Source organism: Microtus oregoni, unplaced genomic scaffold (assembly GCF_018167655.1).
Source record: "Microtus oregoni isolate MIOR12 unplaced genomic scaffold, Mior012 000003F_ref0000135, whole genome shotgun sequence".
NCBI lineage: Eukaryota > Metazoa > Chordata > Mammalia > Rodentia > Cricetidae > Microtus > Microtus oregoni.
The window spans coordinates 743979-763127 of NW_024543062.1; the positions used below are offsets into that span (position 1 = coordinate 743979).

Below are 19149 nucleotides of genomic sequence, written 5' to 3' on the forward strand. Positions count from 1 at the left end.
GCTGAGATCTTGTCTCAAAACCCTAAACAATGACAACAAGAATTCAGAAGAGTGCCCTTTGGCCAAGTGTGATGCATACCTGTGGTCCTAAGACTTCTGAGTTTTAGGCCAGCCTCAGCTACATGAGTCTTTCAAAAAACAGAAAGCAAAAAGCAAAACAAAGAGGGCCTAGGGAACTGGCTGAGTGCACAAAGTGCTCCCCATGCAACCATGAAGATCCAAGTTCGGATGCCCAGCACCTATGCAAATGCCAGACACGGTGTCAACGTGTGATCCCAGTGACTCCCTGACTGCCCAGCATAAAGGGCGAGCACCATACTCAGTGAAAACAATGTGGAGAAGGGCCGAGAAAGACACACGTGGGCCAGCACAGCTTCACGCCTATGTGTGTGCAGATAGACTCGGGAGAAACGGAACAGAAAAGAAATGCCAAGCCCCACCTCAGAGGAGGAAAAACAGGTTTTGAATCAAAACTCTGAAGCTCTCATTCCCTAGCACACTGTCTGCTACCCAACGGACAGGAACAACGACACATGCTTACAACAGCAAAAAAATGTGGCTGGGCCTGGGAGCAGACCTGTCATTGCACCTACTCAGAATGCTGAAGCAGGAAGGTCACGGGTTCAAAACCAGCCTAGGTTACTTAGTGAGACTCTGTCCCAAAATAAAAAGTAAAAAGAGGGTAGCAAATTGCCCCTGAGTTCAATTCCCAGTACTGTCAAAAGAGGGTGGGTAGAAAAGAAAGAAAAAGGTGTCGCTGTCTTAAGGACTATTCTTAAACTCTGACACTGTCTCAGCAGCACTGGCTGCAACAAGTAGGAACTGGGTGGGTGACAGGACTCCAGCTCACCACAAATGGTCACGCGCACTATTTGGGAAAGAGCACGGGTAGATCCTTCAACACAGCCATGTGCTGCATCCTGGAGTACCCCGTCTGAGCCACCCTCAGGACCCCTACTGCAAGGTCTTGGTCACCATGACAACAAGTCTGAGGCTCAGACCTTCGGGCTGTCCCCACCAGACGTGTCTGCTTGCTGCTCAGAGGCGGCCTTTGCTGCAAACTCCGCGGCCAGCTGAAGGTCTGATGTCACGTTCTGGACGAAGCGGTAACCTGATGACCCAGCTCCTCGAGGACTGGCTGGACAGGAGTTGGGGACGCTGAAGAGAAGAAAAAACACACCGTTTAAGACCCTGGGAAGGAAGACTCTGGGTGGGACACTCTTTCTGGACCACCATGGGTGATGGAGGGAGAGTGCTACTTCTGCCTTCTGGTAATATCGCTGGGTGGGACCAGCTTCAGAAAAATCAAGAAATACAACCAAGAATTCAAGAAATGACAAACACGCATCACTCTCTCCTCCAAGGTCAAGACCAAAGCTGCAGGAAGTCAAGTCCCTAGGCCATGAGTTCCTAAGCAAGAAAGCTGAAGCTCTGATGGCTTCAGCAAAAGCAAGCTGCTCCTCCACTCCAGGCTGTAAAGACGTGGCTAGTGTGGCCGTGACCACAAGATGGCGCCCTAAGAACAGGTGTGGATGGTGAGTAACTCCACACAAGGACACTTAGCCGCTGGAGGAGGAGGCAGGGGCCTGCTGGCAGGCACGGGAGGGGCACACAGAGTTCTCAGCCCCAAGTCATCAGTCTCACTGTGACCTGCCACTGACGAAGCCAGCACTACTGTGGCTCTGCAAGACAGGACCTGGCCCACCCCGCCTGGACCCCAGGACAGAGGTTGGCTGGCTGATAGTGAGCTAATGAATTAAGACAAGCTCTAGAAGGCCACCAAGATGGCTCGGCATGTGCAGATGCTGCCAAAGCAGACCACCTGAGTTCAACCCAGGGCCCACATGGTGGGAGAATCTAACTGACTCCCACAGGTTGCCCTCTGACGTCCACATGTCACTCTCTCTCTCTCTCTCTCTCTCTCTCTCTCTCACACACACACACGCACACGCACACGCACACGCACACGAATGAATAAAGTATTGGAGAGACGGACCGACAGTTAAGAGCACACACTGCACTTGCAGAGGACTGCAGTTTGAATCCTACACCCTTGACACATGGTTCACAGCCCCTCTTCCTCCAGGGGATCTGACACCCACTTCCGGCTTAAGTGGACACCTGCACTCACATGCACGAGTCCCACCCCACAAGATCTTTAAAATAAATCCTTTAAAAAGAAATAATAATAAGACAAACTTTGATTCTCTAGCCAAAGTCCTGGTAGTAAACATTTTTCTTTTTTTTTCTTTTTTTATTTATTTATTATGTATACAATTTTCTGTCTGTGTGTATGCCTGAAGGCAAGAAGAGGGCGCCAGACCTCTTTACAGATGGTTGTGAGCCACCATGTGGTTGCTGGGAATCGAACTCGGGTCCTTTGGAAGAGCAGGCAATGCTCTTAACCACTGAGCCATCTCTCCAGCCCGAAGATTTATTTATTACGCATACAATGTGCCTCCTGCATGTACACCTCCATGCCAGAAGAGGGCACCAGATCTCATTACAGATGGTTGTCAGCCATCATGTGGTTGCTGGGAATTGAACTCAGGACCTCTGGAAGAGCAGCCAGTGCTCTTAACCTCTGAGCCATCTCTCCAGCCCCAACGTTTTTCATTTTAAAACAGAGAGCAGCGAGAGGGCTCAGTGGGTAAAGGCTCCTGCCTCCTGAGCCGGGTGGTCTTAGTTTGATCCCTAGAATTCACACGGTTGAAGAGAACTCACTCCCACAAGCTGGCCTCACTCCACATCTGTACCATGGGATGCAAATGCTCAACACACACACACACACACACACACACACACCCCCGAATAACTACAATGAAATGTAAAAGTTAAAAAATAAAACCTTTCGAACAAGGAAAAGTAATCAAACACTGAGTCAGTCCTGCACGCTGCCCCTGCCGTCACCACAGAAAACCTGTGGCTTCAGGAGGACAAATGGCAGGACGCCACTCTCTTCCACTGCCTGCTGCTCCTCTGGCTGTGGGAAACACCCAGAAAGGACACTGCTCTCCAGCATGCCTGTCCCCTCTCCCATCTTTCCACTTCCTCCACAGGGATGTCTCCTGCTTCCCAAGCTCACCTGGGATACACCTGGGCTACTGCCTCCACCTGCACAGACAGTGTCTTCTCAGGCCTGGGAAGTGACCCATCTCCCTCTTTCTGGGAGCTACTCAGGACTAAGCAAGGGGCCAGCAAAAGCTTGCCCAGATATAGGAGGAGGAGGAATTCCTTCTGGGGTCTCAGTCCCTCTGTAGGAAAAAGGGGCGCACGCCATACATAATCCTGAGACCTTTAGTTCAGGGAGTCTCTTCTCCTTTTGACTACCTCTAATTTTGGTAACTTCTGTGCTTGCATTCTTCTGGTAGGCACGCTGCCTCCTCCCTTCCCCATGTCCTTAGGGCCCAGCTGAGGCCTTGGTGCATAAAGTTCAGTCAGCAAACAAGTCAGTGAGACCCCAAAAGCAAGCGAAAAGAAACTTTCCCTAAGCTTCCTTTAAGAAAAGGGTTGGCGGGGGCTGGAGAGAGGGCTCAGTGGTTAAGAGCATTGCCTGCTCTTCCAAAGGTCCTGAGTTCAATTCCCAGCAACCACATGGTGGCTCACAACTATCTGTAATGAGGTCTGGTGCCCTCTTCTGTCATGCAGGCATACACGCAGAAAGAATATTGTATACATAATAAATTAATAAATAAATATTAATAAAAGAAAGAAAAGGGTTGGGGGGGACCCTCATAATGTAGTTCAGGTTGGTCTCAAACCATCCTCCTGCCTCATTTTTCTGAGTGCTAGATATATAGGCATGGGCCAATACATCTGGCTTGGATTTAATTCTCTCTTTTTTCCCTTGAGATGGGGTCTCATTATGGCCCAGAAATTCCTATGAGGCCAAGTGTGAGGATTCCCAAGCATGCACACCATTCTAGCCTGGATTTCATACAAACTAAGCTAAAATACAAACCCAAGTACAGGGTGGGGAAGCTGAGAGACGAGTTTACTTCAACATCCATACACTCAAAAGTCAGCTTTCACTATGTATAGCTTAGTGTGGCTTTCATCCCAGTTCCCCGGAGGCAGAGGCAGGCAGATTTCTGTGAGTTCAAGGCCAGCCTGGACTAGAGTGAGTTCAAGGCTAGCAGAGCTACCTAGTGAGACCCCATCTCAAAAACAAAAACAAAAACAAACAAAAAAAAAACACCAAATAAATAAATAAAGTTTTAAAGACCAGGTTTCATACCAGACTTGGAGCAAAGGCATGGTCACAGGGAATGTGGCTTGGGTGAGAGCTGTCACCAGGGACTCATCAAGTAGTAGATGCTGCTGCAGTGAATTTGGTACCCTGCCCCAAGCCCAGGCCCATTAATACCTTCAGAGTTTACCAGAATGACAGAGACATCAGCTCTCTCTGGCGACCATGGAGCTGGGAAGTCACCACAACACAGCACATCTCCTAATGACAGGCCGCGGACACCAGCTTAGGTGGAGGTCACCACAACACAGCACATCTCCTAGTGATAGGCCGCGGACACCAGCTTAGGTGGAGGTCACCACAACACAGCACATCTCCTAGTGACAGGCCGTGGACACCAGCTTAGGTGGAGGTCACCACGGCACAGCACATCTCCTAGTGACAGGCCGCGGACACCAGTTTAGGTGGAGGTCACCATAACACAGCACATCTCCTAGTGACAGACCGCGGACACAAGCTTAGGTGGAGGTCACCACGGCACAGCACATCTCCTAGTGACAGGCCGTGGACACCAGCTTAGGTGGAGGTCACCACAACACAGCACATCTCCTAGTGACAGGCCGCGGACACCAGCTTAGGTGGAAGTGAGTGAGGAGAGCTCATCTCAGGACACTGAAAACCTTGTGTGAGATCGTGGAGGTTGAGGAGCGTCTATCCTGTGTAGCATCTCCCTACAGTTCCGAGGGCACAGGGTTATGGTGAGCATGAAGAGCAATGCCATGCTGCCTGTTCCTAAGGAAATGCACACCTTTGCTCCCAAGTGCAAAACCTGGAGTCAAGATTTTCATGGCCCACAGGATGGCTTAGGTGAACACAAGGTTTGTCAAAGCCATCTTAGAAACATGAATCAAGGGCCAGACTTGATGATGGCAGACATGTCATCCCAGCTACTGGGGGGCTGAGGCAGCTCAGCTCAGTGTTGGTCTGGGGTACAGAATGAGGTCAAGTTCAGCCTGGGAAACTTAGTGAGACCCAGTACCAAAATAAAAAATCAAAACATGGTTAGAATATAGCTCAGTGAGGGGCTGGGGTGTGATTCAGTGGTAGAGCACCTGCCTAGAATCTCCCAGTGAGGGGCTGGGGTGTGGCTCAGTGGTAGAGCCCCTGCCTAGAATCTCCCAGTGAGGGACTGGGTGTGGCTCAGTGGTAGAGCCCTTACCTAGAATCCCCCCAGTGAGGGGCTGGGGTGTAGCTCAGTGGTAGAGTGCTTGTCTAGCTAATGTGAGATTTTGGATTACAGGTTCATTACACACCCCTCCCCAGGGAAGCAACCTCTGCTTCTTTAGCCTGGCTCATGCCAGTGACCTGTGTGGCCACAGTTGGGTGTGCAGCGAATGCTTCAGTCTTGCAGCCTGTGACGTCAGTTTCCCAGCAGCACCTCCAGGGCACACGTGCTTCTGATCAGTCATCTATTCCCAACCTCAGAGCAGCCTGTTTCTCAATACACAACACTGAACCATCCTTGCAAGCCGGCTGCAAGGAGAGAGCTGCACCCGAGACAGGGCCACCCAGCTGCTGGCACTCACATCTCAGAGCTGTAAAATGACCATTGGGAGTCAGGTGAATCCCAGACCCTGAGCAGGGCTTCCTAGAACACAAAGAACACAAAGTGTGAGGGTTCTCAACTTTCCTAGAGCTGTGACCCTTTAGTACAGTTCCTTGTGCTGTGGCGACCCCAACCTTAACGCTATTTCGTTGTCACACCATAACTAATTTTGCTACTGTTATGAATCATAATGTACATATCTGATATGCAGGATATCTGACAGACTCCTGTGGTATGGTTGTTTGATCTCTACAGGCTGAGAACCACTGGCACAGAGGGACTTGGGAAAGTCACCTAGGAAAGAGAAATGTACACCAGTTTTCTGCCAGTGTTTGGGCGGCCAAAGCAAGAGGGAAGAGAGCTGCAGACCACCTGCCTATTCCAGCAAGACTCTGCCTCTAAAACCAACACAAACAAACAAAACCAAAACAAACCTGCCCCTAAAATCTGTCCTCACAGAAACAAAGTAAAGCCATGAATGAATCTGCAAGGCTATCCTGCTCCTGTGATGAGACAACTCGGGGGAATTCCAAGACAGCAGGATAAACACATACTTAATGTTTAGATGGTGCTTTCTGTTCCTAGACAGGGCCAACCCCCCTCCCTTTGGGGACCCTGGGACTTATTCCAAGACAGACTGACTGGCTCTACCTTGGAGGAGCAGACCCATCACTTGGTGGATGATGTCTGAATTTGGGGACTGTCTCTACCTAATAAGTTGTCGGTCAGTGAGAGCCCTGTTTCAAACAAACCACAAACAGAAAATCAAGGACCGTCCCAGAGGAGTGACCCCAAGTCATTCTATCTCCACAAAGGAGGTACACAGTGGTCTGGGGTGTGTACACACTTTGGAGCCGGTGAGAAAGCTGAAAGGCCCTGAGCGTCAATCAGCTCCTGGGGACTGGCCTGGCCCTGGCCTCTTCCAGCAGCAACCTTGATAATCTCATGCTGGCCCTGTGACAACCTGGGCCACACCCTGGAGCTGGGCTCAGAAGTTGCTTCTCTTGACTACCCAGACACGCCAAGAAACTACACTGCCTGGTGCAGGTGCCCGGGGCTCCCAGCAGGTGTGGGCAGCCTGCAGAGGCTGTTGCTTTTCCTTATTCTCTTTCTCTTTCTTTTCTTCCTTGCTTATCTGGGGGGTGAGGGAGAATGTTAATTTTCTCCGCATTATTCCAATTTTAGCAAATGTGCTTCGCTTGTTTCTCTAGCTGGCCTTAAACTTGCTATGCAGTTGGAGGAGACCTTGAATTTCTAATCTCCCCTGCCTGTTACTGTGAGCAGACTTCAAGCTGAGAGAGAAACCTGTGCATCCCAGCCTGGCCGGGCTCCAGATAAGCTGTCTCTTAAGCACACTGCTGCCCCTGCAGACACCTCAAGCCAACACCTGGCAGTGCCGGAGACAGGGACCCTCTGACCACTTTCTTCCAGTGCCAGTTCCATGGCCACGGTGGAGACTCTAGAACTGCTATTTAGGGGATGGCACTGTCAAAATAAAAGTGGGGAGATTTCACAGTCTGTAAGAGCTGCCAGGGCCAGGGCTGTGAAGGTGGCATGGTTGCTAAAGTACTGGCCACATAAGTATGAGGATCTGAACTTGACATCCAGAACCCATGTTAAAAAGCTGACCATGGTGGCTGGCACTTGTAATCCCAGCTCTGGGGAGGCAGAGACAGGAGGAGCCCTGGGACCCACTGGCCAGTCTCATAGTGAATTTCTAGGCCAATGAGAAAACCTGTGGGCACCAGAGGAATGGTATCTGAGGTTGAACTCTGACCTCCACACACGTGTACAAGAACATGCACCCTACCCCCGCCCCATGAGTCTGGGCACAGGCTTATCATCCCAGCTATCCAGGAAGCTCAGTTGAAGCCTATTAGACTACACAGTGAGCTCAAAACCAGTCTACATATACAAATTTAAAACATATAAAACAAAGGGCTATATTTGAGGATAAAGTGCGGGCCTAACATGTGCTAAGTCCTGAGTTCAATTTCCAGTACCTCAAAATTAAAAAAAAAGGGACCAAGTCACCATGCTGGCCAGATTGTCCTTTAAAAAATGTCTCTCCCGGACCTTTCTTTGGAATGAAATGAAGACTATTCCTTAATAAAACAAAGAAGTAAGGCAGGAAAGAGAAGCCATTTAGTCAGGAAAGATTCCCGTTCCTTCCAAGAAGTCCCTGGATGATAAGGCTTAGGGTTAGAAGGGCCTAGAGCTAGGTCCTGGCTGGAGGAGGTAGCAGCCTGCCAAGAAGGGTGCAGGACACAGAGCACATTAAACCAAACAGAAAAGAGGAATTACAAACTCTAAGAAGGGGAAAAAAGTAGCAGGAAGGAAGTGGCTGGGCCCCATAATTATGATGCAGCTGCACTATGAAGATGCTGACACGTGAGGGTCCAAGGATGACGTAATGTTACTAGGCAGAGGATGACGTAATGTTACTAGGCAGAGGGAGGAAAAGCAAAATCCTGCATGGCCCTGTAGGAAGTCCAAATATGAACTCTAAAACCAAAGAAGAGACTGTCACCCACACCTGTGACTCAGGAGGATGCCGACAAAGGAAGAGGGGTCTGGGGGAGTCCCTCCACCATGGGAGTGACATAATACCCTCAGTCTACGGCTAAGTCTGAACAAAACAAAAGGACAGGGAAGGGACATTTCCAGAGGCAAACATTTGTGTTTGTGTTCTGTGCAGGTGAGATGGCTCAGTGGGTAAAGGGGCTTGCAAGCAAGCCTGACAACCCAAGTTCAATTCCTAGAACCCACATGGTAGAAGGAGAGACCGACCTCCGGAAAGCAGTGGGTCCTGCCCTCCACATGTGCACCATGGTGTGCTCATGGACGTGCACACGTGCACACACAAATACATTCATGTTTAAGAAAGAATATCTTCTCCTAAGATAAATGCCACGCTACTTAAGTCCCGGGAGCTACTTGAAAAGGTTAACTTTGCTTCTAAAATTGTACAGAACCCAAGGTGGAAAAGACCCACACATTAGGTACTCCTTGAAAAAAAAAATCATGTATACAGGATATGTGTGTGCGTGTGTGCACATGCATGCATACGTGGAAGTCAAAGGATGACCTCATAGTGGTCCTTGTTACATACATTATAAACAGGCTAGCTGGCCCCTATGGTATCCATCTCTACATGGATTCTAGAGATCCACACTCAGGCCCTCACCACTGACCCATCTGCACAGCTCAGTATCAGCTCCCTTTAGGCAGACCTAACACAGGAGGGGAGCAACCACCCCACAGTTTTGCAGGGTCTGTGCTTTGCAAAGGCTTCCCACCACTGGGAGATCTAGCAAGGGAGGGCTGCCCAGTGCACACACTGTAGACACAAGTGGCCACACAAAAGCACACAGCAGGCTTTCCAGACACAGCACAGGTGACACCACCCAGGAATGCCGAGATGCACCCTCTGTGATCCCAGAGAACTGGGGTGATCCCCACCAAGCTCTGGCTGAGACTCAATGTTGCAGCACCCCAGATGGTCCCAGAGGAGATGCAAGCAGCAGAGAGAAGTCAAAGGAACACGGAAAGCCCCAAATCTTCTAGTGAGGAGGAACCAATTTCCCCCAACTTTTCAGATGGGAAAGGAAACAAGGTGAGGTTTATAGGTACAGACAGGAACAGGAAGCAGCAGACCTCAGTGTCTATGAATATCCAGACCCAAACACTCAAAGCCGTCTTGAAGCTCTCCTGAAATCATTGGAAAGGTTAAACAAGCTGTAGGAGGAACCAAAGTCTGCCAAGAAGACTAGCATTCAGGAGGCTCCTTTTCTGGGGCTTGTGTGCAGAGCCCTCCATGAGTTCCTGCAGCCGCAGACAGCACAGAACCCCATACCCACTGCGCCCTACATTCATACCTCCATGATAAACCACCCTCTCATCAAGTAACAGCGGAGCTTGCATCTAGTCTTTGGTGCATCTGAATCCTTAGCCTAGTGAAACAAGATTATTTGATTTCTTTCCCCCCCTAGTACTGATGGACTTGTGCAGGCCAGGTGGTCTACCCCAGAACTCTATCCCCAGCCCCAAGCACAGATCTGATAGTCCAGCCACCCACTGGATACACAGGGTGGAGTCACACCTGAAGGCGGAGCTACTTGGAACAGCACTCAATTGAAAACTTGTAAGTTGTTCATTTTCTGCAACTTTCCACTTGATATTTTTGGACTGTGAGTAACTGAAACCACAAGCAAGTGAAACCAAGGCTGGGGGCGGGGCAGGGCGGGGTACTAGACTTCTAATCCAAACTGGATGCCCTCTAAACGCAGAAGATCTCCAAGAGCTAAAGAGACCCAAGTTAGCCGACAATCAAATGGAACTGTGCTAAAGATCCCTGCAGTCGAGGCGTACACTTCCGTCTTCCACCTCGCCGCTGCTAACCTTTGCTGTTTGTTTATGTGTAAGGGGAGGGCTGGCGCTGCCCGGCATGAGAGAACTTTCGGGATTCAGCTGTGTGGATTCTGGCAACGCCGCTCTCCAGGCTTGGCAGCAAGTACCTTTACACACAGAGCCATCTCGCCAGCCTTTCCATCTTTATTTGCGAGACAGGGTCTCTCACGGAACCCAGAGTGCCCAGATTTAGCTAGACTGACTGGCCAGTGGGCCCCACAGCACTGAGGTTACAGATGTGACGCTGGCTCGGTTTCTACTTGGGCACAAACACAAACAAACACTTTACTCGTGGAGCGATCTCCCCTGCCCTATTTGTTTGTTTGAGACGCGATCTCATTACATGGTGCAGGCTGGCCTCAAGTTTGCAATCTTCCTGCCCCGGCCTCTGGAGTGAAGGGACTACTGGCAAGTGGATCCACAGGTATTTTCATGGCTGCTGTAACAGTTTGCTTACTTGTGCGCCACCCCACAAGGCATCTGGTTCGGCTTCAGCAGCCTCAGCAAACGACTACCTCCTTGATTTCCTAAGATCACTTGCTTTTCACAGATAGGTCAAAACACTGTCGAAGCCGCAGTGTCTTTCAAAGAGCTCATTCATTTGCTGGGCGGAGTCCTGCAGACAGGGGAAGGGGCCCCACCCCCACAACCCCTCCCCCTCCCCCGCCAAAAACACCCGCTGTACACACCACTCAAAACCACAGCGGAACAACCCGCCCTGGGAAACACGGAGCCGCCCAGGCCGGCCAGCAAAGCGGAGCCAAACTCGAGTGGGGGTGGAGTAGAGGCAAGGGGACTTTTGGGGCAGGTACCAAACCTTGGGATCCGCTCCAGGGAGGGAGGAGCCCCAGATGGGAGGTCCCCAGGTCTCAGTGCCCGTACTGGCCAATAAGGACCCGCTAGCAAAACTCACCAAATTAGGAAAGCTGAGTGAGCAGGGCGGGACCCACGGCTGCTGGCTGGGAAGTCAGGCCCTTTCCCCAGCCCGCCCCGCCCTGGATCCTGTGGCCTGGGAGAGGAAGGGCAGGGCGTGTTTGTAAACATGAAGGCTCCACCTCTACACAGAAACTCAAACTGAAGAAGTCTTGGCAGGCCGGAACCTCAGGCCTCCTTTACAAAAGCTCAATGGGATTCCACAGTGGGAAGATAAACGGAGTCAACAGAGATCTTTCTTCGGGACATTTAAAGGCCCAGGGAGTCCGGGGCGGATCCCAAATCACCTTCTCAACAGGTGACCAAGAATCTAGTCCCCTCTCCAAGGGGACCCTGCTGAGAACGCTGAGGAGACAAGAGCCTACTCCCTCCCAGCAGTATCAAGAATGAATAAAGACCGGACTTGAGGGGCCACCAAAGCACCGGACTGCCCCACCTGACCAACCTTCCCCCAACGTTGTAACCAGCTGGCTGCTGCTTGGTGTTTGAGCTGAAGATGACACAGCTTCCTCCTGCCTCCACTTCCCGAAAGCTGGGATTGGCATGCACCACTGTGCCTGCCTACCTTCCTTCCTTCCTTTAGCTCAGGCTGGCCTCGAACACAAGCTTTCTCTGCATCACACTTTCAAAGTTGCCCCACCTGTTCCGCACGTAGGCATTTTGTGACTTTTAGTAGATTTGTTGTCTAACTAACAGGTTAAAGCTTTCTTAACTATCTGTGCACCATGAGCACTGAGGACAAGTGAGCAGGAAGCACGGGGCAGAGGGACTCTGGAGGAAACATGGTCTCTCACAGGGACCAAATAGTTTACTGATGTGGGAGTGTCATATATCAATCTGTTGATTTCATTGGTTAAGCAATAAAGAAACTGCTAGGCCCATTTGATAGGCCCACCCTTAGGGAGGTGGAGTAAACATCACAGAAGGCTGGGAGAAAGAAGCTGAGTCAGTGAGTCGCCATGATTCTCACACTCCAGACAGCCGCAAGTTAAGATCATTCCTGGTAAGCCAGCTCATGGGCTACAGCAGATTATTAGAAATGGGCTAGTCCAGGTGCGAGAGCTAGCCTAGAAGAGGCTAGATAGAAATGGGCCAAGCGGTGTTTAAAAGAATACAGTTTCCGTGTAATTATTTCGAGTAAAGCTAGCTGTGGGGGCGGCCGGGTGCCGGGGACGCAGCCCGCCGCTCCTATTTCAACAGAGTGGCGCCCAATGTGGGGCTAAATCCACTTAAAAAACCTGAGAAGGCTTAAAAATAAGGAAGAGAGAGTTTAACACAGATTTTTGCTGTTTGTTGATGGCGTGCTGTAGAGAGATTTCCTAATTCGGCAACAACAGCAAAAAAAAAAGCTGCGTCATTTTAAAGCGCAGCTTCTTGGGGCTGTGCTGCCAATGCAAACTCTGGCTTTAAAGCATTTCAATGGATTTTTTGGGACTGGATGTTTCTGTTCCCGCTTGGGATCGGAAGGAGAGTGCTCTAAGACCATGCTAATGGCTCTCAGCGCTCCCCGCCTGCACCTGGTCAGACGGCAGAATCAGGCGAAAGAGCATGGCGGATTCCTGCCGACATAGAGAGAGATGTTTTCAGACTGCGCACTGCTCTGCGTGTCAGATTTGGCTGTAACTTGGATGAAAAGAATTTCTGTGCTGCACGCTCAGTCTCAAAAGTAAACTGCTGAATGTGGCTCCAATGTGGACTTGCTGTGTGCCTGGAACTGTGCTCAGCTCAGGGGTACCAATGGATCTGAGGCAGGAGGGGCTGCTCCATGCTGAACTGTGCTGACCTCAGGCAGGAACTGCCATAATTACCATAATAATAGCACAGTTAAGGTTTAGACTTGGCACTAAACAGGCAGTACCGTATTACCCCTACATGGTGCAACTTAAGTTTTTAAGAAATGCTTAACATTTTAAAAAATGCTCCTGGATAGTAAAAAAAATGTTACAGATTCACAATAAAACAGATTCAAACATAAAAGACCACACTGTTGGATGAATGTACGTAGGCTTAAAAAAAATATATATATAGAAAATAAAGTTAATGGTTTAAAAAAAAGATAAAGTCTTTAAAGAGACAAAATACAGATAGTTATAGATTAAAAGAAATAAAACTAAGCCATGTAAAAATAAAAAATTCACAGAGAGTCTGGATTCTTTATATTATTGTGTTTTCTTTAAAATTTTTGACTGTAAAGGAGCTAAGTACAGAGAGACATTTCATTACATGGGTTGCCAAGCTAAACCAAAATGGATATAAGGGTATTACGATTTCAAAATTTTGGTCTAAGGATATGATGCGTTGGAGCAGGTCTTCTTTTGTTTTCACAGAGGACTAGACCCTGTGGATTTCTTCAATTCCAATTTGGTATGATAGACCACGACCTCCTGAAAAGTTCCTGTGAACACCCTCAAAAAATTACTTCACTCAACTGCCAACTGAGATAAACCTGGCACACAGGTTACACCCTAAATGATCTGAATAACAGTGCCCCCATTCAGCAGAAAGAAGTTTGGAGAGAAAAAGCTGCGTCCATGTTCCCAAAATATTGTTTATAAATGTTCTTTTACATTTAAAGGGGGAAATGATATAGGTATGAATAATTTACATTGGTATGGATTTTAAGGTCAATTTTGTTGTATATATATGTATTTCTTGATCTTAATTGGGGTATTGTGATTGTATAGTTCATTTAAAAATGTACTGTATAATTAGGAAATATAGGTTGCTAATGGATAATTATTGATAATAGTAAAGCTTGTAGTCATGTTAGATTTTCTAGATATATAGAGATATATTTCAGTTAGATAGGCATTCTTCATATCTCTCAAAGGCTGCAGAATATTTAAAATATTTTAATAACTTAGGACTTTTCATGACAATGAGACATGTCTGCTCCTGGCGGCACCAATCTACTTCAAGAGGAAGATGGGCATCGAAGAGGATCCTTATGGAGTTGGTTAGCCATTTGGGCAAGAAACTGCTCTTGCCTGGACTGTTGCATAAACTGGACAAAGAGAACCCGCAGAGAGAGGACTGCTGAACTTGCCTAAAGGTGAGATGGTCTTTTGGGGTTCCTGACTCATGAAAGAGTCTGCGAGACATTCTGCAGGACACAGCAGAAAATGACTGAACTGTCTTTGGAATTTCCTGCTTGATGAAAATGTCTACTGGATACTTTGGGCCTGAAGGCTGAAGATGGATGCCCCAACGGTACAAAAGAACTTTGGGTGACTGTCCAGGCAGCGAGATGTCTCTGTCATTTCTAGAGTTTTCTTATTTCTTGTTAACTTAGGTAGTATTATATCCTTCTGGAGTCTTTGATGGAGTTGAAAAATGAATAGATAGTTATAGTTTTCCTTAGTTATGATAAAAGATAAAATAGATATAAATATTGTAACTGTAATTCTTGCTTGATAACTGTTTTGCTATATGTAATTTTGCTATGTTAAAGTTAAAGCCTTCCTTTTTTTGTTTAAACAGAAAAAGGGGAAGTGATGTGGGAGTGTCATATATCAATCTGTTGATTTCATTGGTTAAGCAATAAAGAAACTGCTAGGCCCATTTGATAGGCCCACCCTTAGGTAGGTGGAGTAAACATCACAGAAGGCTGGGAGAAAGAAGCTGAGTCAGTGAGTCGCCATGATTCTCACACTCCAGACAGCCGCAAGTTAAGATCATTCCTGGTAAGCCAGCTCATGGGCTACAGCAGATTATTAGAAATGGGCTAGTCCAGGTGTGAGAGCTAGCCTAGAAGAGGCTAAATAGAAATGGGCCAAGTGGTGTTTAAAAGAATACAGTTTCCATGTAATTATTTCGTGTAAAGCTAGCCGTGGGGGCGGCCGGGTGCCGGGGACGCAGCCCGCCACTCCTATTTCAACAATTTACCAACCAAACATTCACTCCTGCAATCCCAGCACTTGGGAGGCTGAGGCAGAGGACTACTGCAAATTTTAGGTCAGTCTTGATTACATATTGAGTTCTGGACCAGCCTAACTACAGTGTGAGACCCTGTCTCAAAAAACAAATCCGGGGTTCAGATAGCTGCTCAGAGAGTAAAGGGGCTTGCCATTAAGCCTTACCACCTGAGTTTGACTGAGCTCCAGGATCCACATGATGGGAGAGAAATAACTCCCAAAAGCTGTCCTCTGACCTTCACATGCTCTCCCCAATAAACGAATACATAAATAAGTCAATATAATTAAAAACAAACAAATGAAATCAAAACCAATCTCTCTCTCTCTCTCTCTCTCTCTCTCTCTCTCTCTCTCACACGCACACACACACACACACACACACACACACACACACACACAAACCCCTGCTGCCCCGACTAGCTGTGAGCTCTAAGGAGGACTTGTGTTGGGTCCCACACATGGAGTCTGGGTGTGAGGACAGCGCTATTCGGTGACAAGGCTGAAGGACAAGTGGCAGGTGCTGAGCACAAAGCTGTTCCCTCTCACCACCACCTTCCTGAGAACTGAGCCCTTTCTGCAGGCTTCACAGGGACGGGAGGCACGTGGCCTGGGAAGCTGCTATGGTGAGCCCTACCAAAGATACAACCCATCACCCACATGGCCAGCACCACACTGGCCAGGGGTTCTACGCCTGAGTTCTGCGAGTTCCCAAGCTGCACCTCTCGCTGGTGTCAAAAAAGAGGACGCCTACTCCAGACAAGGGACCCGTGTACATACACTTCATGGAGGAAACAGGTAAGTTCACAAAGGCAAACCAAGGGTTAAACCCCCCCCCACACACACACATACACAGTGTGTGTGTGCTCATGCTTACAGTAACACTCTTAACCATGTTGGGTTTCCACCAGTAAGAAGAACATCCTCAGATGTAGGCCCCTGACTATGAGCCTCAAGAACCAAGAATCAAAAATCTCTTATGTATAAACTTAAAAAGGGGGTAAACTCCAGCCAGGTGTGACATTGCACACCTATGATCTTAGCTGGTGACCGAGGTAGGAGGATCAAAAGTTCCCGGCCAGCCTGAGCACCAGGAAGCTTCCACGTCTATTAACCAGGTGGCTCAGTGGCAGCTGCCTAAAATTCCTTTACCCAGAGTGTTGGTTTGAGTAAGAATGACTCCCAGCTCCTGGAAGTTCAAGAATTTGAATGCTTGGTTCCAGCTGCTGGAATGTTTAGGGAAGATTAGGAGGTATGTCACCGGGGGGCGGGCCTCTAGGTTTCAAAGTCCATATTAGGTCCAGTCTCTCTCTGTGTCTGTCTCTCTCCATCCACCTCTGCTACTGCCCCAGTATCTGCCTGCCTGCCTGCCTGCCTGCCGCCATGCCTCCCACCATGACAGCCAAGGATTCACCCTCTGAGACTGTAAGCAAGCCCCCAATTAAATGCTTTCTTTTATAGTTGCCTTGGTCTTGGTGTCTCTTCACAGCAAGAGAAAAGTAAGTCACCTAAGTGTGCTAAATCTGGCTTTGATTCCTAGTACTGGAATGGGGGTAGGGTTAAATAAAGAGACAGCATTAAGTGTAACTCTGGTGAAAAAGGAGGTATAACTTTGGAGACCTAATGAGGTTGCCAATAGCAGTGACCCACGGCCATGGCTCAGAGACAGCACAGCCCTGGTTCTGCTGGAGAATAGTTCTCAGAGGTCCCCCAAGGAATGTGTCACACCTATGCCACAGTCTCAAGAGTCCTGGGCACTATCTGCCATCTCCACAGGGCTGGCCTGTGCCATGAGTTGAGGTGGAAGCCACAGGGCTCAGGGAACCACGGCCCCAGCACCTGATGGGGGCACAGCACTTTTAGAAGCATAAGGAACATGAGAGGCAGTGAGAGGGAAATCTGCTTCACTGAAAACCTCCTGCCAGAATCTGATCTCCCTTCTCTATTCTGAGATAGGGTCTTACGTAAACCAGGCCGGCCTTGACTCACTATTAGTAGACATACTCCTGTATCCAGAATCCTAAGTACACACCACAACACCCAGTTTAGCACGTACTGGGGTCTGAACCCTGAGCCTACACACTCTTCCCACAGAGCTACATCCTAGTCTGTTTGCTCTTGAGACAAAGTCTCTCTCATGAAGTGGCCAGGATGTCCCTGAACGTCCATGTAGCGACAGCTGGCTGTGCGCTGGAGATCCTCCTGCTTCAGTCTTTGGAGCACTGGGCCACACACCCATTTGCCAGCTTGCTTTAGGAGGCCCCAACTCACAAATCTACAACCTGGACAGGTGGAGACTTGAGGGTGGCTCTCCCTGCAGGGCCTTCCAGAGTCTACTCCATCTCGAAGTCCCTGATGCATTCAGAATCTGAGCACGAGAGGTTGCTCACCTGATGGTGCCGGTCGGGGAAGGGATGGGGCTGACGAGGCTCCGGAGGTCCGGCTCCGGAATGTGGATCTTCAGTGGAGAGATCTGAGGGTAGAGTGGCCGCAGCGGGGATGCTGGGGCCTCCTCCTTATGGTACAGGGACGTGAACTGGATCTTGATGGCCGTGCTGGGGAACCGGAAGGTGCATCTGCAAAGGGAGGACAGTGGCTGGTGAAGCACAAGGTCACGGAGCACAAGAGCTGAGGTCCCCCCACCCACACGGCAGGAGCAGCAAGCCTTAAGCTCCACACCCCGGGACCCAAATTTGGGCTTACTCTGCATCAACTGTACTCACTATGAACAAAGGATATAAATACCCCAACAGGTGCCATGAGGACAAACCATGGAGCCTCCATGTACCAGGGCAGTAATGGTGACAATGAATGTGGTTCCTGACCCACGGGGGCAAATAGCTAAATGGAGCCTGTGCACAGAGCTCATCCACTCATTCATTCATCCACACATGTATTTACTCCTCCAGGAAATCAGTAAACAGTTAAAAGACCCTGTTCCAGCTGAAAACAGACTCCACTCACTAATTCATTAGAAGACAGGGTCTCACTATGTGGTCCAGCCTGACCTGGAACTTGAGATCCTCCTGTCCCTGTCTCCTGAGTGCTGGGATGACAGGCATGCACCACCATGCCCAGCTTATGCGGGGATTCAAAAGAGAGACTCCTTCAAGGTATAATCAAATGCCACCACACAAAGGCAGAGGGGTGCCCCAGAGACATCGGCTGGGGGAGGGGGAGGGAAGGAGGGGAGGGAGAGAGAGAGAGAGAGAGAGAGAGAGAGAGAGAGAGAGAGAGAGAGGGCGCGCGCAAGCTCTATTTGGCTTCTCACTTTACAAGCCCAGAGCCAGGCATGTCTGAGTGACAGACAGACAAACTATTCTGACGCTGGAACAGCCAGGGAGGCCCTAGCACATGCTCAGACAGGTGAGCGAGGCCCCCCATGGCTAGGACATGGGCATTATTTGCTGAGCACATCTAGTATCCAGCTTTGAGTGTGCGTGTGGAGGCAGAGGCTCACACTAAGTGTCCTTCTCAGCCGCTCTCCACCTGCATTTTCAAGGGCCTCTCTCTGAACCTGGAACGCTCCATTTCAGCTAGACAGCTCAGGATCTGCCTGTCTCTGTGCTTGCATTGGTATGAAATAAATAGATACAACTTGGGGTATGGGGGGGAAGAAAACATAATTTGAGGCCAACACAAGCCACACAGTTCAGGAGATCCTGAACAATAAAACCTGTTCTCAAAAACACCCCAATATGATTTCTACTCTGTTTAGCATCTCACAACCCAGGAACAGCTGTCATCAGAAATTTGGTTTGTGTAAATTCATGTGGGGCACTTGTGGACACGTGTACTGGGTGGGCAGACATCACCTCGGATGCCATTCCTCAGGCACTGCCCACCTTGTTTAGGGGACCTCAGGCTGGTTTATTTGCCTAAGCTGGTTGCCAGGGAGCCTGAGGAATCTCTCCAACTGTAGCTCCCTAGCACTGGGATTATAGACTATGCCACCATACCATTATTATTATTATTATTATTATTATTATTATTATTTTTTTTTTTTTTTTATGTGAGTCCTAAGGATCAAACTCAGGTCTTCCTGCTTCTGTGGTGAGCATCTTACCCACCAAGCTGTATATCCCAGGTTCTCCATCAGC

At 49.0% G+C, this 19149-nt stretch overlaps 1 protein-coding gene across 2 annotated transcripts in view; it reads right to left on the reverse strand.

The window, feature by feature from the left end:
* Nucleotides 1-19149, reverse strand: part of LOC121445943 (forkhead box protein K1) — a 72513-nt gene that overhangs the window by 13064 nt on the left and 40300 nt on the right. For both annotated transcript variants that reach the window (XM_041648117.1, XM_041648116.1), the window contains exons 2-3: nucleotides 17440-17625; nucleotides 1002-1158 (exon numbers count right to left, since the gene is read on the reverse strand). In XM_041648117.1, the coding sequence (XP_041504051.1) occupies nucleotides 1002-1158; nucleotides 17440-17625 (343 nt within the window). The remainder of the gene's footprint in view (nucleotides 1-1001; nucleotides 1159-17439; nucleotides 17626-19149) is intronic.